At 40.3% G+C, this 26052-nt stretch overlaps 1 protein-coding gene across 3 annotated transcripts in view; it reads right to left on the reverse strand.

Annotated features, from left to right (window-relative positions):
- Positions 1 to 25655, reverse strand: part of PLCG2 (phospholipase C gamma 2) — a 54967-nt gene extending 29312 nt beyond the window's left edge. Inside the window, exons 1-8 of one of the 3 annotated variants that reach the window (XM_048316708.1) lie at positions 25572 to 25655; positions 21714 to 21947; positions 9242 to 9382; positions 6561 to 6654; positions 5354 to 5401; positions 2680 to 2764; positions 1835 to 1918; positions 435 to 478 (exon numbers count right to left, since the gene is read on the reverse strand). In XM_048316708.1, coding sequence (XP_048172665.1) covers positions 435 to 478; positions 1835 to 1918; positions 2680 to 2764; positions 5354 to 5401; positions 6561 to 6654; positions 9242 to 9382; positions 21714 to 21909 — 692 coding nt within the window. In that variant the 5' untranslated portion in view covers positions 21910 to 21947; positions 25572 to 25655. Of the gene's footprint in view, positions 1 to 434; positions 479 to 1834; positions 1919 to 2679; positions 2765 to 5353; positions 5402 to 6560; positions 6655 to 9241; positions 9383 to 20471; positions 20649 to 21713; positions 21948 to 25571 lie in introns of those variants that run through there. The other 2 variants (XM_048316709.1, XM_048316710.1) reach the window with 2 other exon arrangements.
- Positions 25656 to 26052: the final 397 nt, after the last annotated feature.

The following is a 26052-nucleotide window of genomic DNA, read 5'->3' on the forward strand; positions in this document are numbered from 1 at the left end:
CTTCATGCCATACACATCTTACTTAAACTGTCAAGTCTGTCAAGTGGAAGATGCAGAAACCATCACTGTCAGCATTCAGCTCAGGTCTAGGCAAAGCCTGTGCACCACACCACTCTCCAGACTGAAGCTAAAATATCTGCATCAAATTGTCCTTCCATCGCTCTGTTCAGTTCTTTATAAATTCAGAGGACAGGTAACTTCAGTCCATACCATTTTTGTAGTCAGAAAGTAAAAAACAATCACCAGGACTTACTTCCAATGTAAGTTCACCTTTCTGAATGCAAAAATATACATGATTTCTTTTCACTTACTAAAACATCAAAACAAAAAAAATAAATAAAATTTTAAAAAAACAGTGAGGTAATTAAAAAACAATCCTGCAACACTACGACCATATGAAAATGTGGAAAAATAATACAAATGAAGAGTCTCACCCAAGAATGAAAACAGAGGAATCCTTTTTGAATTCATCAAGAATCTTAAAACAAACAAAAAACAAACAAACAAAAAAAGAACAAACATAAAAAAGGGAAAAAGAATAAATAATAAAAGAATATCCAATTTTCCATCTAAGTCCATCTAATAATGTCAATTGGTTTGGAAAGGGGAAATAAATGCCTGTCTGCTCTAGAGAAGTTGCATACAAATTGGCAAGACACATTTGTAATTAAATGCATTTAAAAAAACATACTGCCAAGGCTGGCAACTGCACTTCAGGCCTTTCAATGTGAACACAATTCTCAGGCAAAATACTTGCTTAGATAAAGCACCTTATACAAATAGCCAAATTTCTGGGGAGCTTTTATTGTTTGATATCCCAGAAAAACTGGAGTTAAGTATCATCCATCATATTTATTCAAGTGAATATAAAACCTAAATGGTTTCTAGCTTGGCACAGCATCATTAGAGATTGCAGGAAACTTATCAATTGACCGAAGCACTTGTAAACAAATTGAGATGTTTCTTTGCAATGATTCACACAGGGCAATAACAAGAGCTTAACAAAGTCAGAGAGGCTCCTTACTGTGTGTTTAATGCTTCAGCTTTCTGCTCAAGCTAATTAACAGGACTTTCATGGCCAAAACTAAAACCACGTCAGTAAATCTAGGGGTTTTTATCACTCCACCATGATTTCAGCATCACTTTTTAACAGCACAAGCTCTATTGGCAGAAAAACAGCACTGACTTTGACTATCGGAGCTTCTAATTTAGCATCTGCAAAATTGAAGTTGAATACACAATAAGAACATAGTCAACACAGACATTCATGCAAGTAATTTCAAATTATGTGTTTTCACACAGTTTTAAAGGGTTCCTAACTTTCAGAGTCACTAAATGTATGCAGTTTCCACCAGCTTCATGAATCCGTACAGTGAACACAAGGAAACAGTAGTCAAGCAGTTGCCCACTTAAATTAGCTAAAATGTAATTCCACTGCATTTATGCCTCCCAAGGACTGTCTGATGGACTGTAATGGACTTACTGCTGGTAATCTGGAATATGGAATTGCTTCTATCATAAAAAAGATCAGCCAAACCTAATGAAAAGACATTCTGCATCCTGAACAAACTCACGAGAAGAATTCTTCCTAAAAACCCCGTATCTCTGCCTATCTCTACTACCAACACACAAGAATCAACATGAATGACTTATTCATCTTCTTAGGCCAATTGCTGATAGTGACTGTTATCTACACATCAGGTACAGCACTGCACCCTTTTTCTGTTACAAGAATGAGGAAAAAAGAAAATAAGTAACAAACAAAAAGATAATCAGCTCTCACTATTATGATGCAGCAGTTGAACAGTATGAAGACCATTTATGAAAAGCTTACCAATTTTTGTTGTTCAAACATGATTTTCTTGTAGAACAAATGAAATTGTTCAAAAGTAAGCTCTTCCTTGTGAGCACCTATTTCCTACAACAGAAAGAAGCGTGCAGTGAATTCCGAATTCCCTGAACTTGTACAGTGAACAAGTTACTCTTACTCCAGTTGGCATTCTCTCATGCATTCTGTTCTACTCCAACTTTGTTAAAAACTTTGTTTTTAACCACTTGGGATTTTTAAATTTATTTATGTTTTTAAGAATAAAAACAAGAAAACAGATGGTTTATGACAGTGCTCCTAGCCCCCATCTTTGGCCTTGCACTTTGCACCCTCACTCCATTTCCACAACTGAGAGAGAAGTAGAGCCTCATTTACTCATTGTTAGCTGGAGAAGCAGAAACAAGAATGTCTGCTTTAGGGGTGGAGAGCTGGAAAGCAGGAAAGGGTGGGGATATTCTAGGTTCCTGTAGGAATGGAATGACCTTCAAAAGTTATTAATATTGGCATTAGTTGGAGAGAAGAGGTTATTATTTGATCATATTTAAAAAAAAAAAATTAAGATAAAATTCATGTAGAAAAAACAGAAAGACAAAATACTTTTCTATGTACTTGCCCAGTACTGGAGCTTAAAACCCAGTGTTGGCTTTGGTCAACCACACAATAGAAAGAAGGAACATCTATGTCTGTATTTTCTTATATCCTCAGATACAAGCAAAGCCAACCAGAGAAATTAATCAATATAATTTATTTAACGGTACATGATATGAATCAAAAATATAGAAAGTGTCCTAAAAAGAAACATCAACACCTATCAGATAATACCAAACGAGTTTAAGTAATCAGGTAATTACCGCAAATTTATCCTTCAAGTACTTCATGCTGCTCACTTTGAAGTTTACTTGGGGAAGGACAGTTTTCAGCTCTCTAAGACTGATACTGGGGGGGAAAAAAAGGATAAAAAAAAGATAGCAAAATCACCACAGTTGTGTTGTCTCTAGTCAGCTACTCATATTTCCTATCAACACAAAAATGTGACTATTGAAACATTTTGGGTAGGGATCATCTCACATACCCATAAACTTCTATAAACTTAACACCTACATGGAAGCAAGCTAGACATGGAGAAACAGGCATTTCAATTAATTTGGACATCCATGTTGGGATGAAAAGAACCGTGTTGCAGAGATATCTATTTCTCTCTCAACAATCAATCAGATCGAGATGATCAGCTCAAATGTAGATGTTTATACATGCTCCGATGAACTGCAGCCTTTCTTCCACTGAAACTGGATTCCAGACACAGAAAACATCATACAAAGGCTGTACCAAACAGATGAGCACAAACAGAAAATAAAAAGCTCCAATTTTCAACACCGTTTTAACCTTTTTCTCCAGATGTTATTCAGTCTGGTACCACTGATTTACAGCAGCAAGGCTCTTCCCTTCAGCAACATCTGAACATGATCTCATCCTCCTCTCCCAACCAAGTCTTCCCTTCCAGTTCCATTTACACAGACCTGCTGATTCTTTTCGCAGAGTTTCAGAATGCCCAGTGATATCCCAGCAACACTTCAAAAACCAAAGTATTCTAGATAACAGCAAGGCAGCAAGTCAAGAGAGCACAACTACAAGACCTGTGAGTCCTATTGCTGAAGCCCACAAAATATTAAAGCAAGCAACAAAACAAGACTGAGGTGCCCTGCCTTGACCTACAGAGCAATTCAGAACCACTAAACCTCTGCAAATCCAGGGTCAGAACAAAGCTGCTTGAAAGCAAGAGAACCAATTAGCACATAGATGACAGTAACACTCCCATTCTACAGTGTCCATACAAGCAGCTACCCCGTGAGATATTCTCATCTCCATTGTGTAGAGAGAGAAAGAGGCAAAGCAAGAAGGAACTAAGCCAAAGTCCATGCCCAAGCCAGATTAGAACTCAGGAAATTCCTGGCTTTCCGCCTTGTCGCCAGACCTCTGGAAAAAACCACTATTAGAAGCAAGAACGAGCACTCCACTTGTACCCTAAACACCAAGCACAAGCAATTTCCTCTGGCCAGATAAGTGCAAGAGAAAACAAACAGCTGGGACTTCATTACCACCAGAAAAAAACTGAAGCTGTGGAACAGCACTTGCCTGGAAGCCTAACCTTTACAATTAACCTCCCTAAAAACCACTGCTCTAAACACAACAGAGCTCAGTCCAAACTCCTTTCCTGAATTTTTCTAAGAGCATGAATCATTTAGGAAGAGAAGGAAAAACTACCCTCTCCGCAGTGCAAGTCTCCTTGGTCCCAACCAAACTGCATTGTAGCAGTAGAACAACCCTAAAGCAACAAATGAAACCTCTTCAGCAGACACCTACTGTCAGCCACAGCTGCTCCATCCAAACATTTGCTTTTGTTTTGTGAACCCCCACAACACACCCATTGCAGAGTTAGTTCTCGAAATGCATCAGGAGGTACAAGTCAATATCCAGTAAAGGATGGGACTGTCCCCTTCCCAGCTGTGGCCAGTTTAGGAAACACAGATCTGAAGTGGGGTCTCAGCTCACCCTGCAGAGTGCCACAGGCTGTCTGCACAAGGGTGTGACTTCCTGCAATAACACGGCCTCAGTCGCACAATGAAACACCACACGGCAGTTTGCTTTTGGGAAAAGGTGAACATGAAAGGAAAAGCATGAGCCTTTCTACACTTCAGAAACAAATGCACATTCCAGACAAAGAGAAGAATCATGGTGAAATAGTAACACAGAGGGGAGGAAAGGTTAACATTCTTCTCAGTGTCATATGATTTCTGGTAACTCTAAGGAGAGGTGTGCAGCTGAATTAATTTTAAAAAAAGGTCTCCTTTGTGTGTAAAAGCTACAAACCCACATCACACATGGACCTGAAAGGAACTACTGAAATTCAAACACATGAAGCCACACATCACACTGGGAGCTATAACCCACAGGACTTCTTTCACATGAGAAGCACCAGGTTGGAGGTGATTCTTTGACTTTGGTCTGTTCAAATACGTGGCAGAGACAAGCCCATGGCCAGGCCAGTTGCTGGTTCTGGTCTGTCTGTGTTAGAGCCTGGTCACTCCAATGCAAACACAGCTCAGCAATGAGGGAAGTCCTGGTGGCACAGCTGCACAGGAGAGCTCACAGCAGGTTGCACAGTCCAAGCAGCTCCTACTCGGCTGTGAAAGGGTAAAGGCCTCTACAAAGCAAGCAACCTGAGGTACCTGCACAGCTGCGTTCAACCTCTACAGTAACACACTGCTCACTCATTTTGGCGAAGTAATTCTAGGCTAAAATTTAAAATACTTCGTTTTCATCATTTGTTTCCTCATTATACCACGTATATAAACCTGAGTGAGTGCTATGGACACATGGTGTTTAGCAAAAGTAAGGGCAAATGCCATTTTCAGGGGTCTCATATTTGACATTTTGGACAATGAATTCTTTATTTCTTTTCATTCCATGTTAGAATCTGAACCAAAAGTTTACTATAAACATCTGAAAAAAGACAGAGCTTCTTACCTATTTTTTCTAGTTTGATCAACAGAATAGATCTGCTTTCTCAGCCAGCTTGTGGAAAGGAGGGAGAAAAAAGAAATAAATCTAAGAATTATAAAGAATATACAGCCAATGAAATTTCAAAATCCACAGACAAAACTCAATAGAAGTACTTAAAAGTCTTAAGATTCATTTCTTTTAGTAAAGCAAAAACATTTCTAGTGCAGCATCTAAGGATCCAGCCAGTTTTTTTAACCACACTTGTAAATATGTACTTTTCTGCTGCATTTTAAAGTCACGTAAACAACACAGGAAGGGGAAGGGTGGGCAGGACAGAAAAGAATGAGTAACCAGAAGCTGTAAAAATGTAAGAGGATAAAGTGAGCCAAAACTTCAGCTAATCTAAACTGGAGTAACTCCATAAAGTCAGTGATTTCTGCCAGATTTATCTTTGAGCTGCTGGCTTAGATATCTGTTAGATGCATAAAAATTAAAAACTAGAGGGAAGGGAGAGGGGCTTAGACAATTTTAAGGAAAATCGTCATCACAGTGCGTGTCAGTTTTAGATGCACAGTAAAATACTATTAGTTGCATCAATAGTAACTACGTACATATATATACACACAATTTTGACCTAAAGGATGAATGCACTACTAAGCTGATCTTCAGCCTCAATAGGAATTACTCTTGTCTGACAACATCAGTGTCAAAGCCACAGTTTGGTCAGGGAGCAAGCAAGGGCAGAGCATATCCTCACACCAAGTAACAGCAGTGGCCACAAACAAAAATGCCAGCAGTGATGAAAAGCAATGGGGTATCACTGAAACCTTGTCAACAGAACTGGCAATCTGAGCCTGAGCAGTTTCACGTGCAACATCCTCTGAAGATTAGGGGTGCAGTTTCAGCTTCATATGGCTGACATTTGAATTTTCCAAGAAGCCAACACACAAACACCAGGTGTTCTTGTGATCTCATGAAGAGATTTTGTTTTGGGTGCACAGTACAAGGTGAAATACAAGTTCACATTAGTGTATGAAGCAGAGTGTGACTCTAGAGCACGTATGTAGCAAAATAGACGTTGAGAATTTCCATGTGATCTTTCAGTGTCATACACTAACTGGAGAGTGTTCTTAATGTAACTGGCAAGCACCACTTGCTGCACCTTAAAAATTTCATTCAGATTTTCCACTTTCAATTCCCAGTCTCACTAAGTGAAAACACATCCACGTACCTCTCTGTGATTGCAGGTGTGGGAGCACTCATGACCTCTTGATACAAGATATTCAAGCCACACAACCATTTATCAGTATCATCTTTAGAGTCAGCTGAAAAAAAAAATATACTATGGTAAACATCAAAACAAAATCAACACAAAATCAAGACAGAACTTGCTTATATAAACCCTAGTATACAAAGCTGCTGACTAACCTTCCTCTTTGATAAATTTCATTGCATAACTTCATGTTGCTACTAATAAAGCTAATAAAAAACAGCATAACTTGGGGGTAGGTAAGCTCTGACAAAAAAATACCTCATTTTACAAGATTTCTTATCAGAGCAGGAAAGTTTCAGGATTTCAGCAAAAACACTATAAAACTACTGCTGAGTTCCTGCAGTAACACAATCAAAATTCGTTTTCTTATCATCTGTCTCCAAAGCAGCAGAAGTCCAGGGCCTAGATCATAGCAACTTCAAGCACACAGGCAAAAGAATCCAGTACTGCTATAGCATAAAGCTGGTTCATTATATTCCCAGCAACCTACAACAAAATTGCAATATACTGGCTTTGACATAACCACCTCCTGTCTACCTTAACCATGCCTCTAAACACAGATTGTTCCAGACTAATCTGAGGCAAGAGGAACAGAAAGGGAGCAATGTACAAAACTGGTGTGGCTTATATAGAACATTTTAATACAAGTTAAAAAAGGCCTAAAATTTCTCACGTGCCTTAGCTAGAAGCCAGGTACATCTTCCTCCCAACCCTGCAAATTAGTAGATCACTGCTCTGTTTTGTTTAAAATGTAGTTTGTCTTTTCATTTCCCAAACCAGAAGAGTCCTTCTCATCATTTATCATGATTGCATTTGATGATTCTTCAACCCAACAGAAGCAATATGAGGAACTGCCTGCTGGGCACAGCTTTCCCTAGGAAATACCAGCTAAGCTGAAAGAACCTTGCATGAGATGTGATCATTAAAGCCCTCAGCTGGGCAAAGTCCATTTGATTTAGCAGGCTGGCTCCAAAATTGCATGAAGGCATTCTTCAATTAAACCAGCTCTAAAAAATTATTTTCACACAAGAGCTGAGATCTTTTAACAGCCTTCAAAGCAAACCAGTTTCTCAAAAGGTGAAGATTACATTTCATTTAAACTTTCAAACAATGCTTTATCCCCCAAGGATGAAGCTGGAGCCCAGTCTCAGCTCCCCATGGAAATGTTTTTCAATTAGTTACAATTTCGGAAAGAACACCCACTACCACTGCCAAACCAATTCTTCTCCCAAGACAATTGTGCCCTTTATAATAGTTACCATTCCCTTCAACTAACAATTCTTTTATATTGTTTTAAGAACCCATGACAAAGCCCTTCCACAAGGAAAAGGATTTCCCCCTTAATTGAAAGTTATATCATGTTGTTCTGCAGTTCAGCATTACAGCAACATCTCATGGTACCAAGTGTTTCCAAAGTATTGGCAAAGGTGTGCTTTGAGAACTGCCATGGGGGAGGAACTGGGGGGGCTGTCAGAGGAAATCCAGATGAAGTCTCTGGTACAACTGCACGTAAACACAGCCACTTACTCAAAATTTTCACAGACTTCAGTCAACAATGGTAAAACTTATTTAAAGTTTAAAACCTCTAAGGACGGATTAATCACAAGCAGTCTTTCATTTTGAAAGCATTCAACTGCAAAAAATTTGTCTTCTAATACTGCAATCTGTAGGAAATTCATTCCATAAATAATAAAAAAAATAAAAGCTCTCAGCATTAAAACACTTAAAAAGCACTCCCCTTTTCTCACATTAAGATTTTCCAATTAATAGTTTAAATGGATAAGCACGTTCCCGCTCAGGACAGAAAGAACTACGTTTCCAAGTAAATTGTCTGTATGGTTCTAAACCAACACCATTACAAACATTTTATAAAAGAAATCTCTTCATAAATTCCACTAGTTTGAAACTGTATTCAGCCTGTACTGTAAGAATTTATATCCCTTTTTATTTCAAAATCTTTGGGCTTGTGACCCTGGATAATCTTGCCTGAAGTAAAAAGTGCCCCAACCCTTTCTATAGATACAGGATACAAATTCCTTTTGTTTCACACAGATCTCTTCATTTTCAATTTATCACCTTCCAATTCTATTTATGGTCCCATAGTACTTATTTAGAAGAGGTTTAGTATTATCAGGTGACATGCACACAAATAACTCAAACTAGAACTTCATTTTTCCAAATTAGTCTGCAATTGCTCATAGGTGATAGAAAAATTTCTCTGATACAACTGCAGTCTCTAACTTTTTATGACTATTGTTTCCAAAACCATTTTGGCCAGACTGAAAGTGTCAGGACAATATTCTGGCCACAGTGAATAGCTGTCTTTAAAGAGGGCAATGTCACCTCTGCTCTTCAGTGCTGAAAATCTTACTGGAGATAGTTAACCAGCAAGTCTACCCTGCTAGAAAAGATCAGAAACGACACTCACACGACACACCATTTGAAAGTGAAACATTCCAAATGCAGCAGGTCACAGACAAGAAAACTGAATAAAAGGTCTGTCTCCAGATTTTAAGCATCTGGTGCACTCCTGAACCGTAGAAGTTAAAACCACAGTATTCTGTGCATTCCTGTTCCATCAATGTGTTTGACTTGTTCAATCAGTAGCTTTAAAGAAGAAAGGAAGAAGATAAAAGTACCTGCTAAACTTAAGGTGTTGAGGACAAACTGGGTACCATAAAAAATAGTAAAGCAGTGTTCTTCTCTCTGCCTTGCTTTGCAACGTTCAAAGTCCTTTGAATTCTTTCCCGGGCGAATTTCTTTTATTTCCATTAGATCCACTGAAAGGAAACAACATTCAGTCAGTACAAGCACAGAGCCTGAAATGGTAAGATGGATAACTCAAAGTATGCACATACATATTAAAAAAAATATATATATATATTTTTTATATATATATAAATATAAAAACTTGCAGATCTGTATTGCAAAGGAAATGCAAATTGCACCAGCTTGCAATCCATAAATCCACAAGTAAATAGTAACAGACAATAGTAGAAAAGGTCCAGAAGAAGAAAAATAACCTGTCATATTTTTATTATTTCACTGTCACTGATTATCCATGGACAGCATGCATACACATGGCCCTTTGGGTCACAGAAAATGTGATTTCAAAAATAGCATTGACTCTAAGAAAGTAATTTCCAATTGCCATGACAATAGAACCTATGATTCTACCTTACCTACCTAAAAGTTACATATATCTTAGATAGTCAGCCAACCCTGTCAGCTAGTGCAATCACTGGTACTTTCAAGAAAAATATTTGCAGTAAGAATATAAAGAGAAAATCAAACTTAATAATTAAAATGTGAGTTTTCTCATGGTCAGCTCTGGAGAGCTCGGTGTTATTTAACATAACCTGTTGTATCACTTTCACCTCGCTGCTCTCCAGAGAACTCAGGTATGCACTGGAGCACAGCAGAATGGGAATGCTGGACAAGCACACACTTTCCCAAGTCAGCTCCCTTTTTTCAAACCCTTGCTACAGGGCCTGCAGAACAGGAGTGAGACAGCACTGAAATAGAAATATGTGTGCTCTCAAGATAAGATACTTATTAGAAAACTGAGGAAGTGGTTTTGCTCTGCCTGTGGACCAGAGACATAAACAGCTCTTTCCACTTCTGGACAGTCTTGACTTACAAGCTACAGAATGAAGAGTGAAGAAAAATATTTCATGGCTGCTCTTGAAATGTGTTTATCAGACCTAGCAAGATTCAAGGAAAACAGCTGAGGATTGCTGTCCATGCACTTAAGAATGCCACAATATAAACCCCCTGTTTTAAATGAGCACCTCATCAGTAACAGAAGACCATTAGTAACATAATGAAACAGCAGCTCTGCTGCAGCGGAGGGTGAGCTGAGCAATGGTAAAGCTTCCACCTGTGTAATGTTGCATTTCTACGATGCCAACACGGATAGACAAACAGGGAAGTTCAGCAAGAAAATCCTGATAATTAATTCATCTTGGAACTTCTTATTCTCTGCAAAGTATCCCAGGCCAAACTTCTACCAGAAACTCCTTTCTCATAGTGATTAAACAACTTAACACTGCGAAAATGAGACCTCAAAGGTTAACCTGAACTAATCATAGGATACTAATCAAAATTTTTTTTTAAATTAATTTTTCCAAGCATCATTATTCTCAGGGTAGAGATTTTAATGTCTCAGCCTCCCTCTCAAACCATGAAAACATCTCCTAAGATCTGCATATCTGATTGGTCAAGACCCCTAAATTTAGATGCAAACTTCTAAAATAAATTCATGTTGTGCCTATAAATGACCAGGAACCAAAAGCCCTTAATAGTGACTCTGATCCCCTTACCATTCAGAGTGTCACTTAGATCCCTAAAGATGTATTCAAATTAACATCCTAAACGTCACCATCTGAAAAAGTTGATCTTAACCCACCAATTTACATTAATATCAGCAGAGAAGAATCAGAATGCAGAGATAGAAAGTACCCAAATAGAGAGGGGAGGAGATTGCAAGGCTGCAGTAAATGGCATGGGACTGCACACCAGGCTGGCTCATTCTAGCCATTGGCAAGTGCCACCTCAGCCACCTCTTCTGCTTTCCCTTCACCCAACAAATCCCTGCTGAAAAACACAGTTTTAACTTCAAAGTGAATCACACCTTTCCTTTCAGACTCCTATAAATCCACACACATGAACAACAGAACAAAAGGCCCTCTCAAAGTACAAACTATCAGCAGCGATAAAAGAGATTTCACAACCTGCACTGCTGTTGTCATTTCCAGGGGGCTCTTACCTCACACTGACCTGTGAAATAAGCACACAAACTTACCCAATGTCTCCCCTCAGTTACATGCACTCACTACAGTCCTTCTCCTTGCATTACAGCCTTTCAACCCCACCATCCCCTTCTCCTGCATGAACCTATGTGTATATACATAGAAGCACAAGGATTTTTGTATGCACAGACATATTATGGCTTCTCCAACTGTTTTTTCAGAAAGAGTTTCACTATACCCTAATTGCTAAACATTCAGTAAACAAAGGAATGGTTCAACAAGAGAACAAAATTGGGTGAGAGAAGGAAGAAAACCTCAAATTCAAAATTTAACATCCCTGTTCTTTTCAGGCGACATATTCTATACAACCTACAAAATTCAGGCAAGACATCATTATGTTTGCTTAGAAAATAAAAGAAACAGGTACAAAACACAAGTTTTATTAAACATTCTTTAGATTTTTATAGAAATAAAGATATAATACATATTATAGTTTCAGAAAATGAATGGAAACTACCTGTATGTATTTTAATGACATTTCGTAATGTTGGTTAGGATGTATTACTCTACATTGTTGAAAGAAAAAACAATGTAGAGAATCAAAGGGAGAAAAGAGAAATATAAACACCAAGCATTAATTCTGGTCTTGCTCTAAGCTCTGTGTCCTCCACAGGTAGTCTGGAGTCAGCTGGCACCCTCCATGTGATGCCCACTAACTCCAGAATGGCTGATTCCAACCATACCAAGAAAGTAGCAGACCAGGAAAAGCTGCAACATGTTTCAGACTCAGATTAGTAAATCAGCTGTACCAATTTAGCTGTTACGCAGTTACTGTGAACTTTTTATAGCACAATCTGTCACTGAACAATTAAAATGTAATTTCATACCTATTCCAGAATGCAGGCACAGCACCTCAGACACTCTATCTTTGTACTGCTTTGAAGTACTGGAGCTTTCCTCCTTCTCAATCCCACATGCAAATTGCAGAGCCATATCCTGCCCTGGCTTCACAGACACATATTCCTGGGGCCTGATACACCCAAAAAAACCACAGACCTGGACACATGCACCTCACAGAGTCAAATCAAATCCAATACATTGCAGGTGCAACTTCCACAAGAAAGGTGAAAGAAGATTAAAACATTTCTCAAGGAAACATGAATCAAAGTATGCCCTGTAGAGAAATTGAGTCACATCCAGCAAGACAAGGAGAGTGATCCCCCAGCACAGCCAGTCCCCAGCCAAACAGTTTGCAGAAGTCTAGTGCCACTCTAAAACCCACAATTAGTTTACATTTCATCCATTCCTTTATGTGATTATTTCCGCAGGTTGAAAGGATCTCCTGAGCAGCCTCATCAGTCATGGATTGATTCTGACACCTCCCTCAAGTGGCTCTTTAAGGAGACCAGACTCCAAGGCACTTTCAGTTACCATCCTGTCTCAGATCCTGATCTGGCCGTGCATTCGAGGCAGTTCAGAGCCTGAAGCTGCCGAACTTCAGCTCCTGCTGCTGTGTGTTGTTTGGCAAATCAGTGAATTCAATGGATCATTACACTACTACACAGATACGTTCCTGAGACTGCACAGATTAATTGCTCAGTGCCTTCCAGGACACCTGCCAGAGCTCTTTATTGCCATGAACTTAACAATAAACTTTTGATCCTCAACATCTCCACTGATCTCCATTCAAATAACCTGGCAGCAGTGGTCATGTTCAGTCACACACTTGCAGGTACAAATTCCTGTTACATTTCCTTCAGTCACACTTGGAGGTAGAGGGTAAAACAGAACCTGTGTTTCACTACAGCAGGTGCCCTGCAAGTTGAATGGAAGACATCATACAAGATAACCAAAGGTAGAAAACTATGTCAAGAGAAAAACAGCAAAAAAAAAAAAAAACATTACACTGTTATACACAACACTGTGCTCCTCATTCCAGGAGAGAACAACCAGCTATTTAAAGGGCAAAGTTCTGTCTCTGTCTGCCACATGGTCACCCACCACCCACCTCTGGGTGGGAACACAACCACCCACCACCTGAACAGACAGGTGGGTTAGGGAACAGATCCTGTTGAAAACCAGCCAGTGCCAGCAGCAGAGAACCTTCTGTGAGCTGGAAGTGCCCATCTAAGTTCACTGGAGTGTTTGCAAGAACACCTTTGGTCAAGGCAGGTAATGTTACACTGGAACATCAGGCTGATTGTATATAAATGCATGGGTCATAAAAACCTTAGAGGCTGTCAACCTATCAAGGTACCCTTGAGAGAAAAGTCTAGATTAATAGCGTAGAAGTTTACCTGAATCTGTCACAATGGACTACAGAGTTCTGTAAGATAACATTCAAAGCTCTAATTCCCCGGGAGTTTTTCAGTGTCTGTGGCTATAAATGGTGCTTGGATCAGAGCTCAGTCATGTACTTAATGAAGGAAAAGAAAAAGCCTTCAGAGAGATTCAGAGGAGGCTTAGAGTCAGAAATCATGCTGTGAGCATTATTTCAGTAAGTCTCAAGAAGGCTTAAGTGAAACCACTGGCAATGTTTTGAAGAAGAAAATAAGGGACTCTGATCACCCAGGCTGTGTGTGCCAAGACATGGGATGGCTATTCTGTCTATGAATGTAATTGCATTTCATGTGTATATATGTATAGCAACATCCACACTCAGAACCAGCTTTTTTTTCCAACAATTTGCATTACAAAATATTCCAAAGTAGGTTCATTTCAGAAAGGCAGAAACTGCCCACTGCAACAGAGGCTGTGTTCAAGTGAGTGCCCAGTGAATGAAGAAAGCTTTTAGTATCTTTTTGCAAATGCACTTCACAGTAGCTAGTGAGGACAATGGCTCTGCTCTCACTTCTGCAGAATTAAATATTAACTACACAAGGTGTGTATTAACAGCCTCTTTTATTCAGAGCAGCAATGAAACACAAATAACACGTGACTCTAGAGGGAACAAGGTGAGGCTTCTCTCGGAGGACAAAGTCACAAGAAAGCAGAAATGTCCTGCAGCATGGCTGTCCAGATGTGGTAGGGAAAGTAATTCAGCTCATATAAACACATGTTTACTGAGACAGTCAGCGGCCCAAGGAAGTCATTACAGAGAAGCCAGAAAACTTCTGAAAGCATAGTTACAAGGATGAAACATGAGAAACAGTGTGGTACACCTTGAGAAAGCACCCGTGACCACCTTTCCAAGGGGTCCTCTGGGGATTTAGCTCAGTGACTGACATCAGGTTTAGAGAAGTGCACCTTTTAAACCCACAGGGTTTTACATAATCAGGTCACACAGAGCTGTCATGTACAGTAACAACAAATTACTACTAAATTCATAACTTCTCACTGGATTGCTCAGTAGAGCACCATGTTACAGTGCTTCCCAGTTTGAGCTCTGAATTCACAGGGCTGTACACCTGGCTACTGTTTTCATATTAAAAATTAAAGGGCACCTCCACAAAATGACATAATAGGGCAAAATTTACATATGTGCCCATAAAAGTTTCCATTCTGCTCCATGCAACAAAACAAAACAAAAATGTTGGCATATAAACCTGACTTCGGGGAAAAGATGGAGTACCTACATCTCACGCTCACTTTGATCAACCAATTAAGGGGTGCTCAGGTCTGTGCAGCTCATTCCATCCCCGTTTCACTGGCTGGCCGTGGCAGGAAGTCTGCTCATTTAAGTTAGCATCAGACATTGCGGAACTGAGCTGCTAGAGGGAAGACATTGTTTGAAAAGAGCTAGAGGCTACACATGTTCATTTTTTCATTTGACCACAGAAACCAAGCTCCATGTACTCAGCTGAAGACTTACACAAAGATCCCCTGGCTAACAACTGAAATACAGCCATTTCAAAACACAAAAAAAAGGTGAATTTTAATGTTCCTTTGTGAAGCTACTCCACAAAGAGGAAGAAGTAGATTGACATTTGCAATGACATAACTGTTCTTTAACAGATTCAGAATACAGAAAGCAAATGACAGAATGGAGACTCAGGGTTTTCAATATGAGTTTATTTATTACTTTAAGTCTGGAACAGTAAGGAAATTCAGACAAAGAAATTCTGCTAGCAGTAAGGAAAACAAAGGTCACTACTAGAAATCAGCAAGATTAAGTCTAATATTCAAGACAAACAAAGCACTCATTTCACACTCCTCAGCAGGATATGTAGATGCTCATCACTTCTCCCAGAGAGGTACAGATCTGTAAATGTTTATACCATCTTCTCCAATGGGAAAAAAAAAAAGTTTTCCACCACAGAAGACATTTACATTGACATTAACAATTCTACTAAATAAATGACTCAGCTGTTTAACACATAGGAAAAAAAAAAAAAATCAATGTTAAGAATGTGAGCCACATGCATGAACACTCTCTTAGGTATTAGTTTTTGAAGTTCCCCAATGTATCTGACAGCCAAAAGGATGTATAGCATCAAAATTTGCTCTCTTTGGCAGGTCATTTTAGCAAAGATTTTAAAAGCAAAATTATCAAAATTTAATTTCAAGGCAAAGATGCTGCTGGATAAAGTTCACAAAATAAAACAACAAAGATAAAAAACCCTTGTTAGGTAGACCAGCACTGCCTGTGGCAACACACAGAAAACTGCCATTACATTAAATTACAGATCCCTGCATTTCCCTTCACCCTGTCAATTGAATGTGGCCTGATCTGGTGCTGATATCTACATGACCCTATTTCAGATGCACTGCTTCTATAACAAGCTTTGATCACTAAATATCCAGGTGCAACATTTGGCAGAAACTAGTGATTCCTGCTTGGCAGTGTAACACAGTCTGAAAGCACAGGGCAATCAGAGACTGAGAAAAAACAGTGCAGATCTCACAGGTTCTAATTTTACTTTTAACATTAATTTACTAAGTCTGGTTTTAGTTTCCACACTCCCTTTCTTAACATACCTGCGAAACATAAAAATTCAACTTCGTTTTATGTTTGGGTTTTCTAATCATGTTCTAGAGGACAAATTCTGTAAAATCTCCTCTTTTCAGCAGAGAAGAAAATCTCAAGTGAACTTAACACTTGATAAACCTTTTCTGTAGGTTAAATGAAAAATCAGTACTGCTAAATGACTTTGAGATGGCAAATGTATTTAGAAAATGGTCATTTTGTTCTACAAACTCTGGGAAAATATTACATATAAAACTAGAGAAGTGAGACAATGTGAAATAAGCAGTTCACATTAATTCTAAAATAACATGTTATGCATTGTCAAACATGGGTTTCTGTTATAAATGAAAAAAAGATACAAGATAGTCCTATTGCATTAATGAAGGTCTGGGCTGCAGAAAATAGAAATGGTTACTATTGTTGTACTGTGGTGTGTCACAAGCATCAAAGCTTCAATTTAAGTATAGCCTTTATTCCTCTGCTTCATAATTTTGCAATTGCATCGACATGAGGTCTGCACCTCTGCCACTCCCCAACCCAGGTACTTCATCCTCTGAGAAAGTTTTCAGAATAAATTAATTATATCATATAACATATCTCTTCCTTTTCTCTTTCAACCTTACCTACACCCTGACCTCTCAGTCTGCATACAGAAACAGCAGTTTCACAGCTGGTATTTAACTTTTTCTAAACATGGCCCTCTGATGCTTTAAACCTATTTTTTGTTATGAGCTTGCACAACTAAATTGTCACTAGTTATTTTTAGTCTGGAGTCTTTTGCAATAAATAAAAAATGAAAAAAACAGGTGACCTCTCTTTTCCAAAAATTCAGGGATTAAAATATGGTTTATTTCATTTTGCAAAACCAGGTCACCTCTTCATGTGAAAAAAAAAAAAAAACCCATTCCTAGGTATTCAAAAACAGAGAAATCATCTTCTGTCCTCAAACAGAATCTTCCCTGAAATGAGCATGCTTGTATTACATCCTTGCACATTCAAGGACGGCACCACAGATTTCTGAGAGTATAAATTCTCCTGGCTGTGAATCATCGCTTCACTCAAGGGATTCTTGGAAGATTCTGCAGAAACTCACACATTTTCCAGTGACTAATCCAACTCTAGTCACCGTGAACTTTCCCTTAATAATTGTCCTGAAAGCACTTTGCATCTGAGAAAGAATGAAATATCCACAACGGATCAGCTTCCTGGAGATTTACACCTTGCCACCTGCTTGCTCTACAAGCTGAAATGTCATCATTTTGGGCCCTAATTTATTCATGTGCATATAAATGCTATACCAGAGTTTGTGAGGCCTTATTTGGGAGTTCTGGAATGTCCTCTCAGACAGCAAACCCCGGGTGTCAGCCACACAGACGTGTGTCTTAGCAGAGTCCTGGAAAATCCTGCCCACCCTTGGCCACCTCTTCCTTCTCCTCTGCCTGTCACTGCTGTCCCAGTGGGTACAACACACCCCCACGGTGTGGCCAGCCTGGGACAGTCTGAAGTGGGGAGAGCCAACCCTGGGTGTGTGTGACCCAATGCCCTCACCCAGACCCACGCACAGCTCTAAAGTTTAAACGCACAATAAAAATACACAGCAGAATCATAAGGAGGGAACACACTGCAACCGATCATGCTGGCAAGTCACAGCTTCACAATCATCTACCCAGTATGCATGGATTAGTTTCTGCAAGAAAAAGGCCCATTACAAATTAAACAAGCAAATCAAACCTCTCTGTACAAGGAAACCAAACTTTTCTTCTCTCAAGCAAAAATAAGTTCATTCTCTCAAATGCCTGTCTGGGCAGACAGGTGAGACTAACTTTGGAATTTAACTGCTTAATGCTAGGCTGTGAAAACATCTCCTCAAACTTATTTCACACACAGTCAGAATTACAGTGCCTCTTGATCTACTGTTAGCATATCCTTCTCTAAAGGACACAACCAACCTGTGTTCTTTCATTTAGGGGAAAATACAGAGGCTTCTCTCCAGTTCCTTTTTGTTAGAAATTCCTCTTGTATATGGCAACTCAAGTCTTTCAAAAGGTCAATGTAAAGTCTCCAGTACTTGGACACTGTGTGATCTGAACCATGCAATGAAGACAGAGATTGTTTAAACCAGATTTCCTACCCTTTGTAAATCCTCACTGCTTACCACACCAAAGACCTGGATCTAGAAAGAGTTTTCTGAAGTTTCTCATCCAGAGAAACACATCTGCACTGAGCAGGAAATAGCCTTCATTTTAGCAACTCTTTCACTCTATTCTAAACAGAAATGCTGGCAGGTTTTTAACAAAAGGGACCTTTTTATGAGCAATGCAATTTAAAATACACAATAGTGCCACTTTTGGGCCCATGGGGTTGTGTAAATATTTATATAAGCATTGCTAATCCTACATCTCTCCCTTGCCCAGGTCAATTTATTCCAGAATAAGAGTAGCTGCCTTTTTGTTATTGTGAGGCTTAACTTAAATCACTTCCAAAATAGTATTAACCAAACTTGAAAATGTCGTTGTAATAAGTATAATCAACTCTGGCTTAGAGGAATTTGAGTGTTCTTCAAACATTTACAGTCCATCAGCAATAAAATCAGCACTATGACATCCATAATTCCCAATATTATGAGGGCAGTTAGGGAGGGGAAAAAAAAACATTTTTTTCTTGATCTCCAAAGAGAGAGTATTAAAGTATAAAAGTTGGACTCCATTATCTATTAGCAGCCTATTTTTGTGTCCAAAAAGGTAAAGAACTCTCCTCATTATCTGATTTAGAACCACAAACCCATAGCAGATGCAAACATCGAGTTTTCTGCCTTCTGTAAAAAGCAGTTGCCAAACTTGAGTTAAAATAGCACACACGGAACAGGAAACCATCTTAACTTTCCCACTCGTACTGAATATTAATTCTTTTTGGACTGACGTACATGCAAATAGCAACCATTAAGATCACATCATGAATATTAGGTTTTGTACAGCATAAGAGTATTGTAATTATATATTATAAATATATTATAATACATTATAATACTTGAGATGGTAATTTTCTGTCCTCAACCACTTTAAAAAAAAAAAAAAGTGGGTTTTATTTGTCGCAAAGTCAATACATTCCACCAGCGTATATTTGGGGTCATTCATATATACATCCATATTCAAGAGACTAGTCCATTCAATTATCAAATAGGAAAGCTTCAAACCCATCATTTTTCCACTTTTCAAGCAAAAAGAAAGCCTGAGTCTCAGTCAAAAGAAGCAACAGCAACATACGAATAACTAACTAAATAAATAAAATACTTCCTTCCTCTTCAGCAAACACACTGTCAGCAAGTTAAAACTGCAGTGACTGTCATTTCGAGTAGACCAGATATGGTTCATGGTGAATTGGAACAACTGTTCATATCATATTCTGGAACAATACCTGCAAAATACCTGCAAAATAGCTTGTTGGGGCAGATTCATTGCTTTTTAAGACAATGAAACAATATTTTGCATATTTGTGTTTTAGACTAGGGCATATTTTTAGACCTAAAGTTCCCATCGTTAAACAGGTCACTGAAGTGTTGCTCAATTAAAAAGATGCTACAGTACTACAATTTTTTGTGGAGAGGCAGATGGCTTTTGGGTAACTCACAGGTCTGGAGCAATATTCCCTGTTCTAGCAATGACTGCCTATGGATCTAGAAGCCAAGTCATCACCCTGCTAGATCATCCAGGTTTAAGAGTCAAATTACAATATTCACCTTTTTTAAAATCCATGCATAGAGCAAACTAGTTGATTTATCACCACAAACACACATCACCCCCAGGAAGCTTTGATAAAAGGTGATTACAAGACAGTACTGAAAAAGTTGACCCCAACATGGAATGCACAGTCTGTTCAGCTTTAAATTTGTCCCCTCTGGGCAAAAGTCTACAAGACTTCAACTACACAGTCAGAGATTGGTTTGGCCAGAGGGCTCTGAGGTCTCCTTCCCCCACTGAGTGGTCATTTTCTGATATGTTTTAATCTTACTGCTCTGTAAACCCCAGGCTTTATTTGCTAAACAGTATTCAAGCACTGCTCTCATAACTGAATTCTACATGCCCTCTCAGGACTTCTTTTTTGGCACAGTACCAGCAATGCACTTGTACTTGCATTCATCATTATAGGAAAGGATAATTACCCTCATTTGTCACATAAGAAACTGGGACAATGAAAGATTATGATCTAGAGTACCTGTTAACTAGGGTGTCCAGACCTGTTAGCTTTTTCCCAGAATACTGAATATGATCGTATTTTCACCACCAAGGATAAAACCATCCTCCCAGACAACCACTCTTTATTTCCACTATATCACATTTCCAGCTGCAGACCCAGTCTCCACAAGGAATGAGACAGGAATCAATGGAAACAGTAGCAGACATTGAATACCTGTAAGTCAGGAGCATGAAGAGAAACTGCTCAGACAATCCCAAAATCATGCAAATTCTCAGTGCCTATCTTCACAGCCTTACAGACCAATGGGTGTTTAACTTACCGTATTTACCAAAAAAAAAACAAAACCTTCTAGAAATCCACACTTCAACATACCAATAAATGATTCTGGCATTTCAGAAAAACTATTCAATTCCTTTATTGAGAACAAACACTACTTAGCAGCTGTAGAGCAAAATCATGCTCACAGTAATTAAAAAAAAGTTACCATATAATCATATGCAAGCACTGTAATTACATTACACCACCCTGAGCTGCACAAATCACAGAAAGCCCAGGCTGAGCTTTCTTGGCATCAGCTGTGTTTATAAGAACTGAGGATTAGTCTCACTTTATTCTTCTATTCTAGTTTTTGCAGCCCTATCTAGCCTTACACTCCCCTTCTATTTCCTGACCTTGTTATAAATAGTGGGTTTAGTCAGTTCCAGTATCAACTAAAGACACAATACCAGCTCAGGGCCTTGAAACCATCTCATCTCACAGCTTCATCCTCCTAAGTCATCGATACTTGCCAATAATGGTCTTAAATAATAATTTCTATAATGAGAGAGCAAATGCCCCAAGAATACCAAAATGTGAATTCAGTTCCCCTGTATTTGAAGGTGTTTGGTTGGTTCTTTTTTCTTTTTGGAGAGACAAGTGGTAAAGAATAATTACTTGCTTGAATTTATAAGACATAATGATGGAAAACAGTCTGTCAATTCAGAGAACACAAACACCACCATATTCAAAGATAAAAACTTTGAAAAGAAGGCTAAGGATAAAAAGCATGTTAATCATATTTAAGTAATGTTAGATACCTAAATAATGAACTACAGAAGATTCTTCATCTACATTGCAACCATTCAAAAAATTCTCAGCAAATTACCAAACTCATTCAGCCAAAAGCTTCATAATGTTAACAAAGGCTTGTTAAATTAATATTTCACAAGTACATCAATTTATTAGTAACTCCAAGTTCAGGTACACGTTGCAAATACTCACAGAAACCTTCAATCTTGTCAGCTGTCTTGCTCCATGCTACCTGCCTGGTTTCCATTATGACTTGAATAGTCCTCCTTTCTGGGCTGCTCTTCTTAAGACTGAATATTGTCATAACAGTTCCCAATTCTAAGGTCCTTTTGATCTGGCTTTTCTCATACTCAGGCAGCACTCCATAGTCTATATTCTTTCTGGGCATTTTTTCTTTTTAATCAAACTTATATGGTCTTCAGTGTCCTGAAGAGAAAAAATATAAGAAAGAAAAGGGAGAAAATTAAATATTTAAAACAGCATTTTCATTTCTTTAAAGATCACATTTATGTAGTTAGATACCTAGCAGAGACTCCTGCCCATGCAAATGCAAGGCAGGTACAAGGCCAACATTAACCCTTGCTGGTTTATCCTGAAAGAAGGTACAAAGAGCCTTCACAGAGGGTAGTTCCAGCAACACCAGCTTGTGTAAAATCTTGCACTGTATTAGAATTTAAACCTGGATGAGACCTACATGAGAATGTGAACCAGGTAACTGTCCTTTTGAGAACTGTAACGAGGGGAAACCATGAGTAATACAAACACTGAAGTGCTGGCTACATCTAAAAAGTTTCAGTTTGTGCACTTTTAAAACTTCATGACTCTGTTTCTCCTACACAGCCTACTTTTTCTTACCCACATGTTGGGTGGCAGATGTTTGTGTGCATACACTTGGGACACATCTTGGCACAAAACAGTCAAAAGAGGGATATGTACAGAGGAGCTCTCACAAATATTAGCACATTTCTGTGCTCTCTGGTCTCCCACATCACTGCATCAAACAGCTAATTACGAGCCTGATTACTCCTCAGTGAGATTACTTACAAACAGAATGCTCTGCAACCTGCTCTTTCACCCACAAATCAGTATCATTGTCACACAAGTCGCAGGGGTTGCTACCACACAGCTCTCAGCCATCCCCCTTAACCTCATCCCTGAGCAGGACAGGTTTAAAGAAGCTCTGTGCATGCAGCCACCAGCCACAGCGTCTCCTCTGCTTCTCTTCCTCTCTCCTCAGACCACTGCTCTCCATCACAAAAGCGGTTTCAGTTTCCGTGTTCATGGCTAATTTGACCGTGGCACTTCTCGCTTCCCCTTCATAAGTTCTGCCAGCCATCGCCTCCTCACCCCATGTCACTGTCTCCTGATTGCTCTTTGCCGCTCCCTCTCATTAATGTCACTAAATTGCCTTGTAACATTGTGTCACGAGTTGGACAGCTGGGGAAATCTCTCTGACTTTGAAGCTGTCCGGTGCAGTCTTTCCAATCCCTTTTTGAATTCTACCACTTCAATAAACACTTTTTTTTGGGAAGTTAACAGAGAAGCTGCAACAGTCCCTTCTTACCTCCAGGGTGGCCTCTTCTGCACTGCCCACCATGAGCCTGAAGTGCTCTACAGCAAGAACGATCTCACTCCATGGTTTGCAAAACATTATACACGGTATTTGGTGGTTTATATTGGCGTGTTACAGTAATAAGAAAATGGAGTATTCTTTCCTTATATTACTGAAAAAATACATGTACCCCAATCCCACAACTAGGAGGAAGTGAACAACTTTGAGTATCGTAAGCAATGGCAGATTTATATTTTTTTAGCCGTAATGTAGCTGATCCTTTTAGACTGCCTGAAGATAATCAGATAATCATTTAAATTATGACAGGCTTGCACCTAAAAAGACAGCCATGGTCATCTTGCCTTGCTACAATGATTTGTAATAACAAGAAATGAAAGGAGGGAAAAAATAAAAAATAAAATTAAAATCTTTGAACAGTGTCTGTTTTCTGACAAAAAAAATAGAAACTCTGTCTTTTCACTTTGCTCTTGTCCTTAAGAATCATAATAAAACAAATATGCCATCATTTAGGTCAAGGTTTAAGCATTTGAGCAACACTACACTGAACAATAAAAAACTGAACTTTTAAATGAGTATAGTTTTTCAAGAGGTCATAAAAGAATATACATCTGCTCTGCCTTTTGCAGCACAAGGTACAGCTGTTGAATGAAATATTTAGAACAACAAGAAAAGAAGTTTCTAAATACAGCTGTTTAATAAAAGGCAATGCAGCAGGGTTTTTGAGAGATAAGTCCCTTAGTACGAAGGAACTGCCTCTCAGAGGTGGCTTCTTAAACAGTTTCTGCTGGATATAATACACTGGACTTCCCCTTTTAAAGGAGCTCTTTCTCCCGAAACCAGAGAAAACGGTGGATTTAATCTAACTTAACTCCTAAATCATAAGCCATTTTGACTTAAGGTGGAAAGAATATTGCAGTATTTGATCAACCTAACTGACCACTCCCAGGCTTTTTTGGCTACCTGCTCCAGTTTAAGAATAACATCACAGAGAGCTGCCTAACTGCAAAAGAACTAACAGAAGCTCTTGGCATTAGACCTTCAAATATTAGTTGTCTTACACTCACCCACAGGTGCCCCTCAGCCTTTCTTACACCCATCACTGCACAGCTATTTGACTTAACAATCTTTCTACCCAGCAGCAGAATTCTGTGATGACCTTCATCACCCCATTACCTGGATGCCTCTAACCCAGCAGAGTGTGAACTACAAGATACTGTGTGTAACAGAAGCATCACTGTTCTTCTGCTGCAAAATTACTTACCCCTAAGTCAGAAAGATCCCGCATCACTTACAGGACTCAGCAAGTGAGTTAATAATCATCAAAACATGCCACAAGCTCTAGCTTAGACATAGACATGACCCTTTCCCTTTGACTGTAGGAATTTCAGGAGCTAAATTTTGGTGTCCTGTATCATATGCAGAACTCGAATCACTTGTTACTGTTTGTGTAAGACCTGTTCTGATGGGTTTTAATTGAAAAGCCTGACTGATTTGGACTAAAAAGTCTAAAAGACACACTGCAAGTAACCAACTGGACATGGACAGGAAAACAACCTAAATTCTATTTAATCTATCCTGTCTATTTAGTTTTACTTCAGACTTCCACACACAAACCCTTCATAGCGGCAGATCCATGTACAGCTCATAACTCTCTTAGCAATAACACAGAGAGAAAAAACTATAGAAAAGGCAAGCTATAAATGTACAAGCTAGCAAAGAATATCGGGGATAACCACTGATGAATCCATAGTCTGTTATAATTTCAACCATATGACACAGCAGGTGCTTTCTACAGAAAGTTAACCAAGAAGCACAACCCAAAGTTTGCCTCCAGCCAATTTCTAAATTTTCCCATTGCAAAAGGGTTGCTGCACCCTCTGCCCTGAGCTCTGCCTTTGGATTTAGGACATCACCTCGCCAGATGGATATCCACCAGTGACACCGGCGCAGTACCACAGCACTAATAATTAATAACCACCGATGCACGGCCCCTGCGACGCAGCTGCCGCCCGCAGAGCCCTGCAGCCTGGCGGGGCGAGCAGGGGAGCGGAACCGCCGCAAAACAGTGCCCACCTGCGCCGGCCAGGCCGGGCCCTCAGCCCAGGCAGGGCCGCGCACGGCTGGGCTGCTGTCAGGCACTCGCCACACCGCCAAGGTTTCCTTCCTTCTTCTCCGTCAGGCTGGGCTGCGGCGGGGCCCGGCCAGACACAAGGTGTGGTGTGGCAGGGCCACTTCAGGCAGCCCCCAGACTTCCTTGTCCCCTCTAACCTAAATGCCCACCGCCCCACTGGCACGCCTGCCCCTGACCCCTCGCTGCACCTTGGCCCTCTCCCGCACCCCGCGCATCCCCCGCCTGCCCTCCCCAGAGCCTCCCTCACGCGGGACTCGCCGCCCCGCCCCAGCCCCGCGGCACCTGCTGCCGCTGCCGAGCCGCCCCTCCCCGCCGCGGGCACCTCCGCGCCGCGGGCCGCCCTCACCTGCACGGCGGCGGGGGCTCCGGGCGGCGGCGGGGCAGTGCCGGCGCTGCCGCTCCCGTCCCGCGGCGCCTCTCGGGGCTCCGCTTCTGCCGTCACCGGGAAGGGGCGGCGCCACGTGACCCCGCGGCCACCCCGGGCGCCCATGGCGCGGGCTCCCCTCAGCCCGGGGCACCGGCCCTGCCCTCCCGCGCCCCGATCAGCGCCGAAGCGGGGCCGGGGCTCCTCGGGGTTCCTCGCCCCGTCCCTCCCTCCGCCCCCCCCGGGGCTGCTGTCGAGGCGAGGTCCCGGCTGCCGCTGTCGCCGCAGGGCCCCGTCCCCACAGCCGCCCCCTGAGGCGCGGTGTCCCCTCTGCCAGGGCGGGCTGTCCCGCCCCTCGGAGTTGATGTTCTGCTCGTCTGAGGAGGTGATTGAGCCTTAGGAAAAGGCTCTACAATTTCACTGTCGCTAGAGTTACCTTTGTCAAGTTAAAACTGACTCCAAG

This window comes from Corvus hawaiiensis, chromosome 12, assembly GCF_020740725.1.
Source record: "Corvus hawaiiensis isolate bCorHaw1 chromosome 12, bCorHaw1.pri.cur, whole genome shotgun sequence".
Classification (NCBI taxonomy): Eukaryota; Metazoa; Chordata; class Aves; order Passeriformes; family Corvidae; genus Corvus; species Corvus hawaiiensis.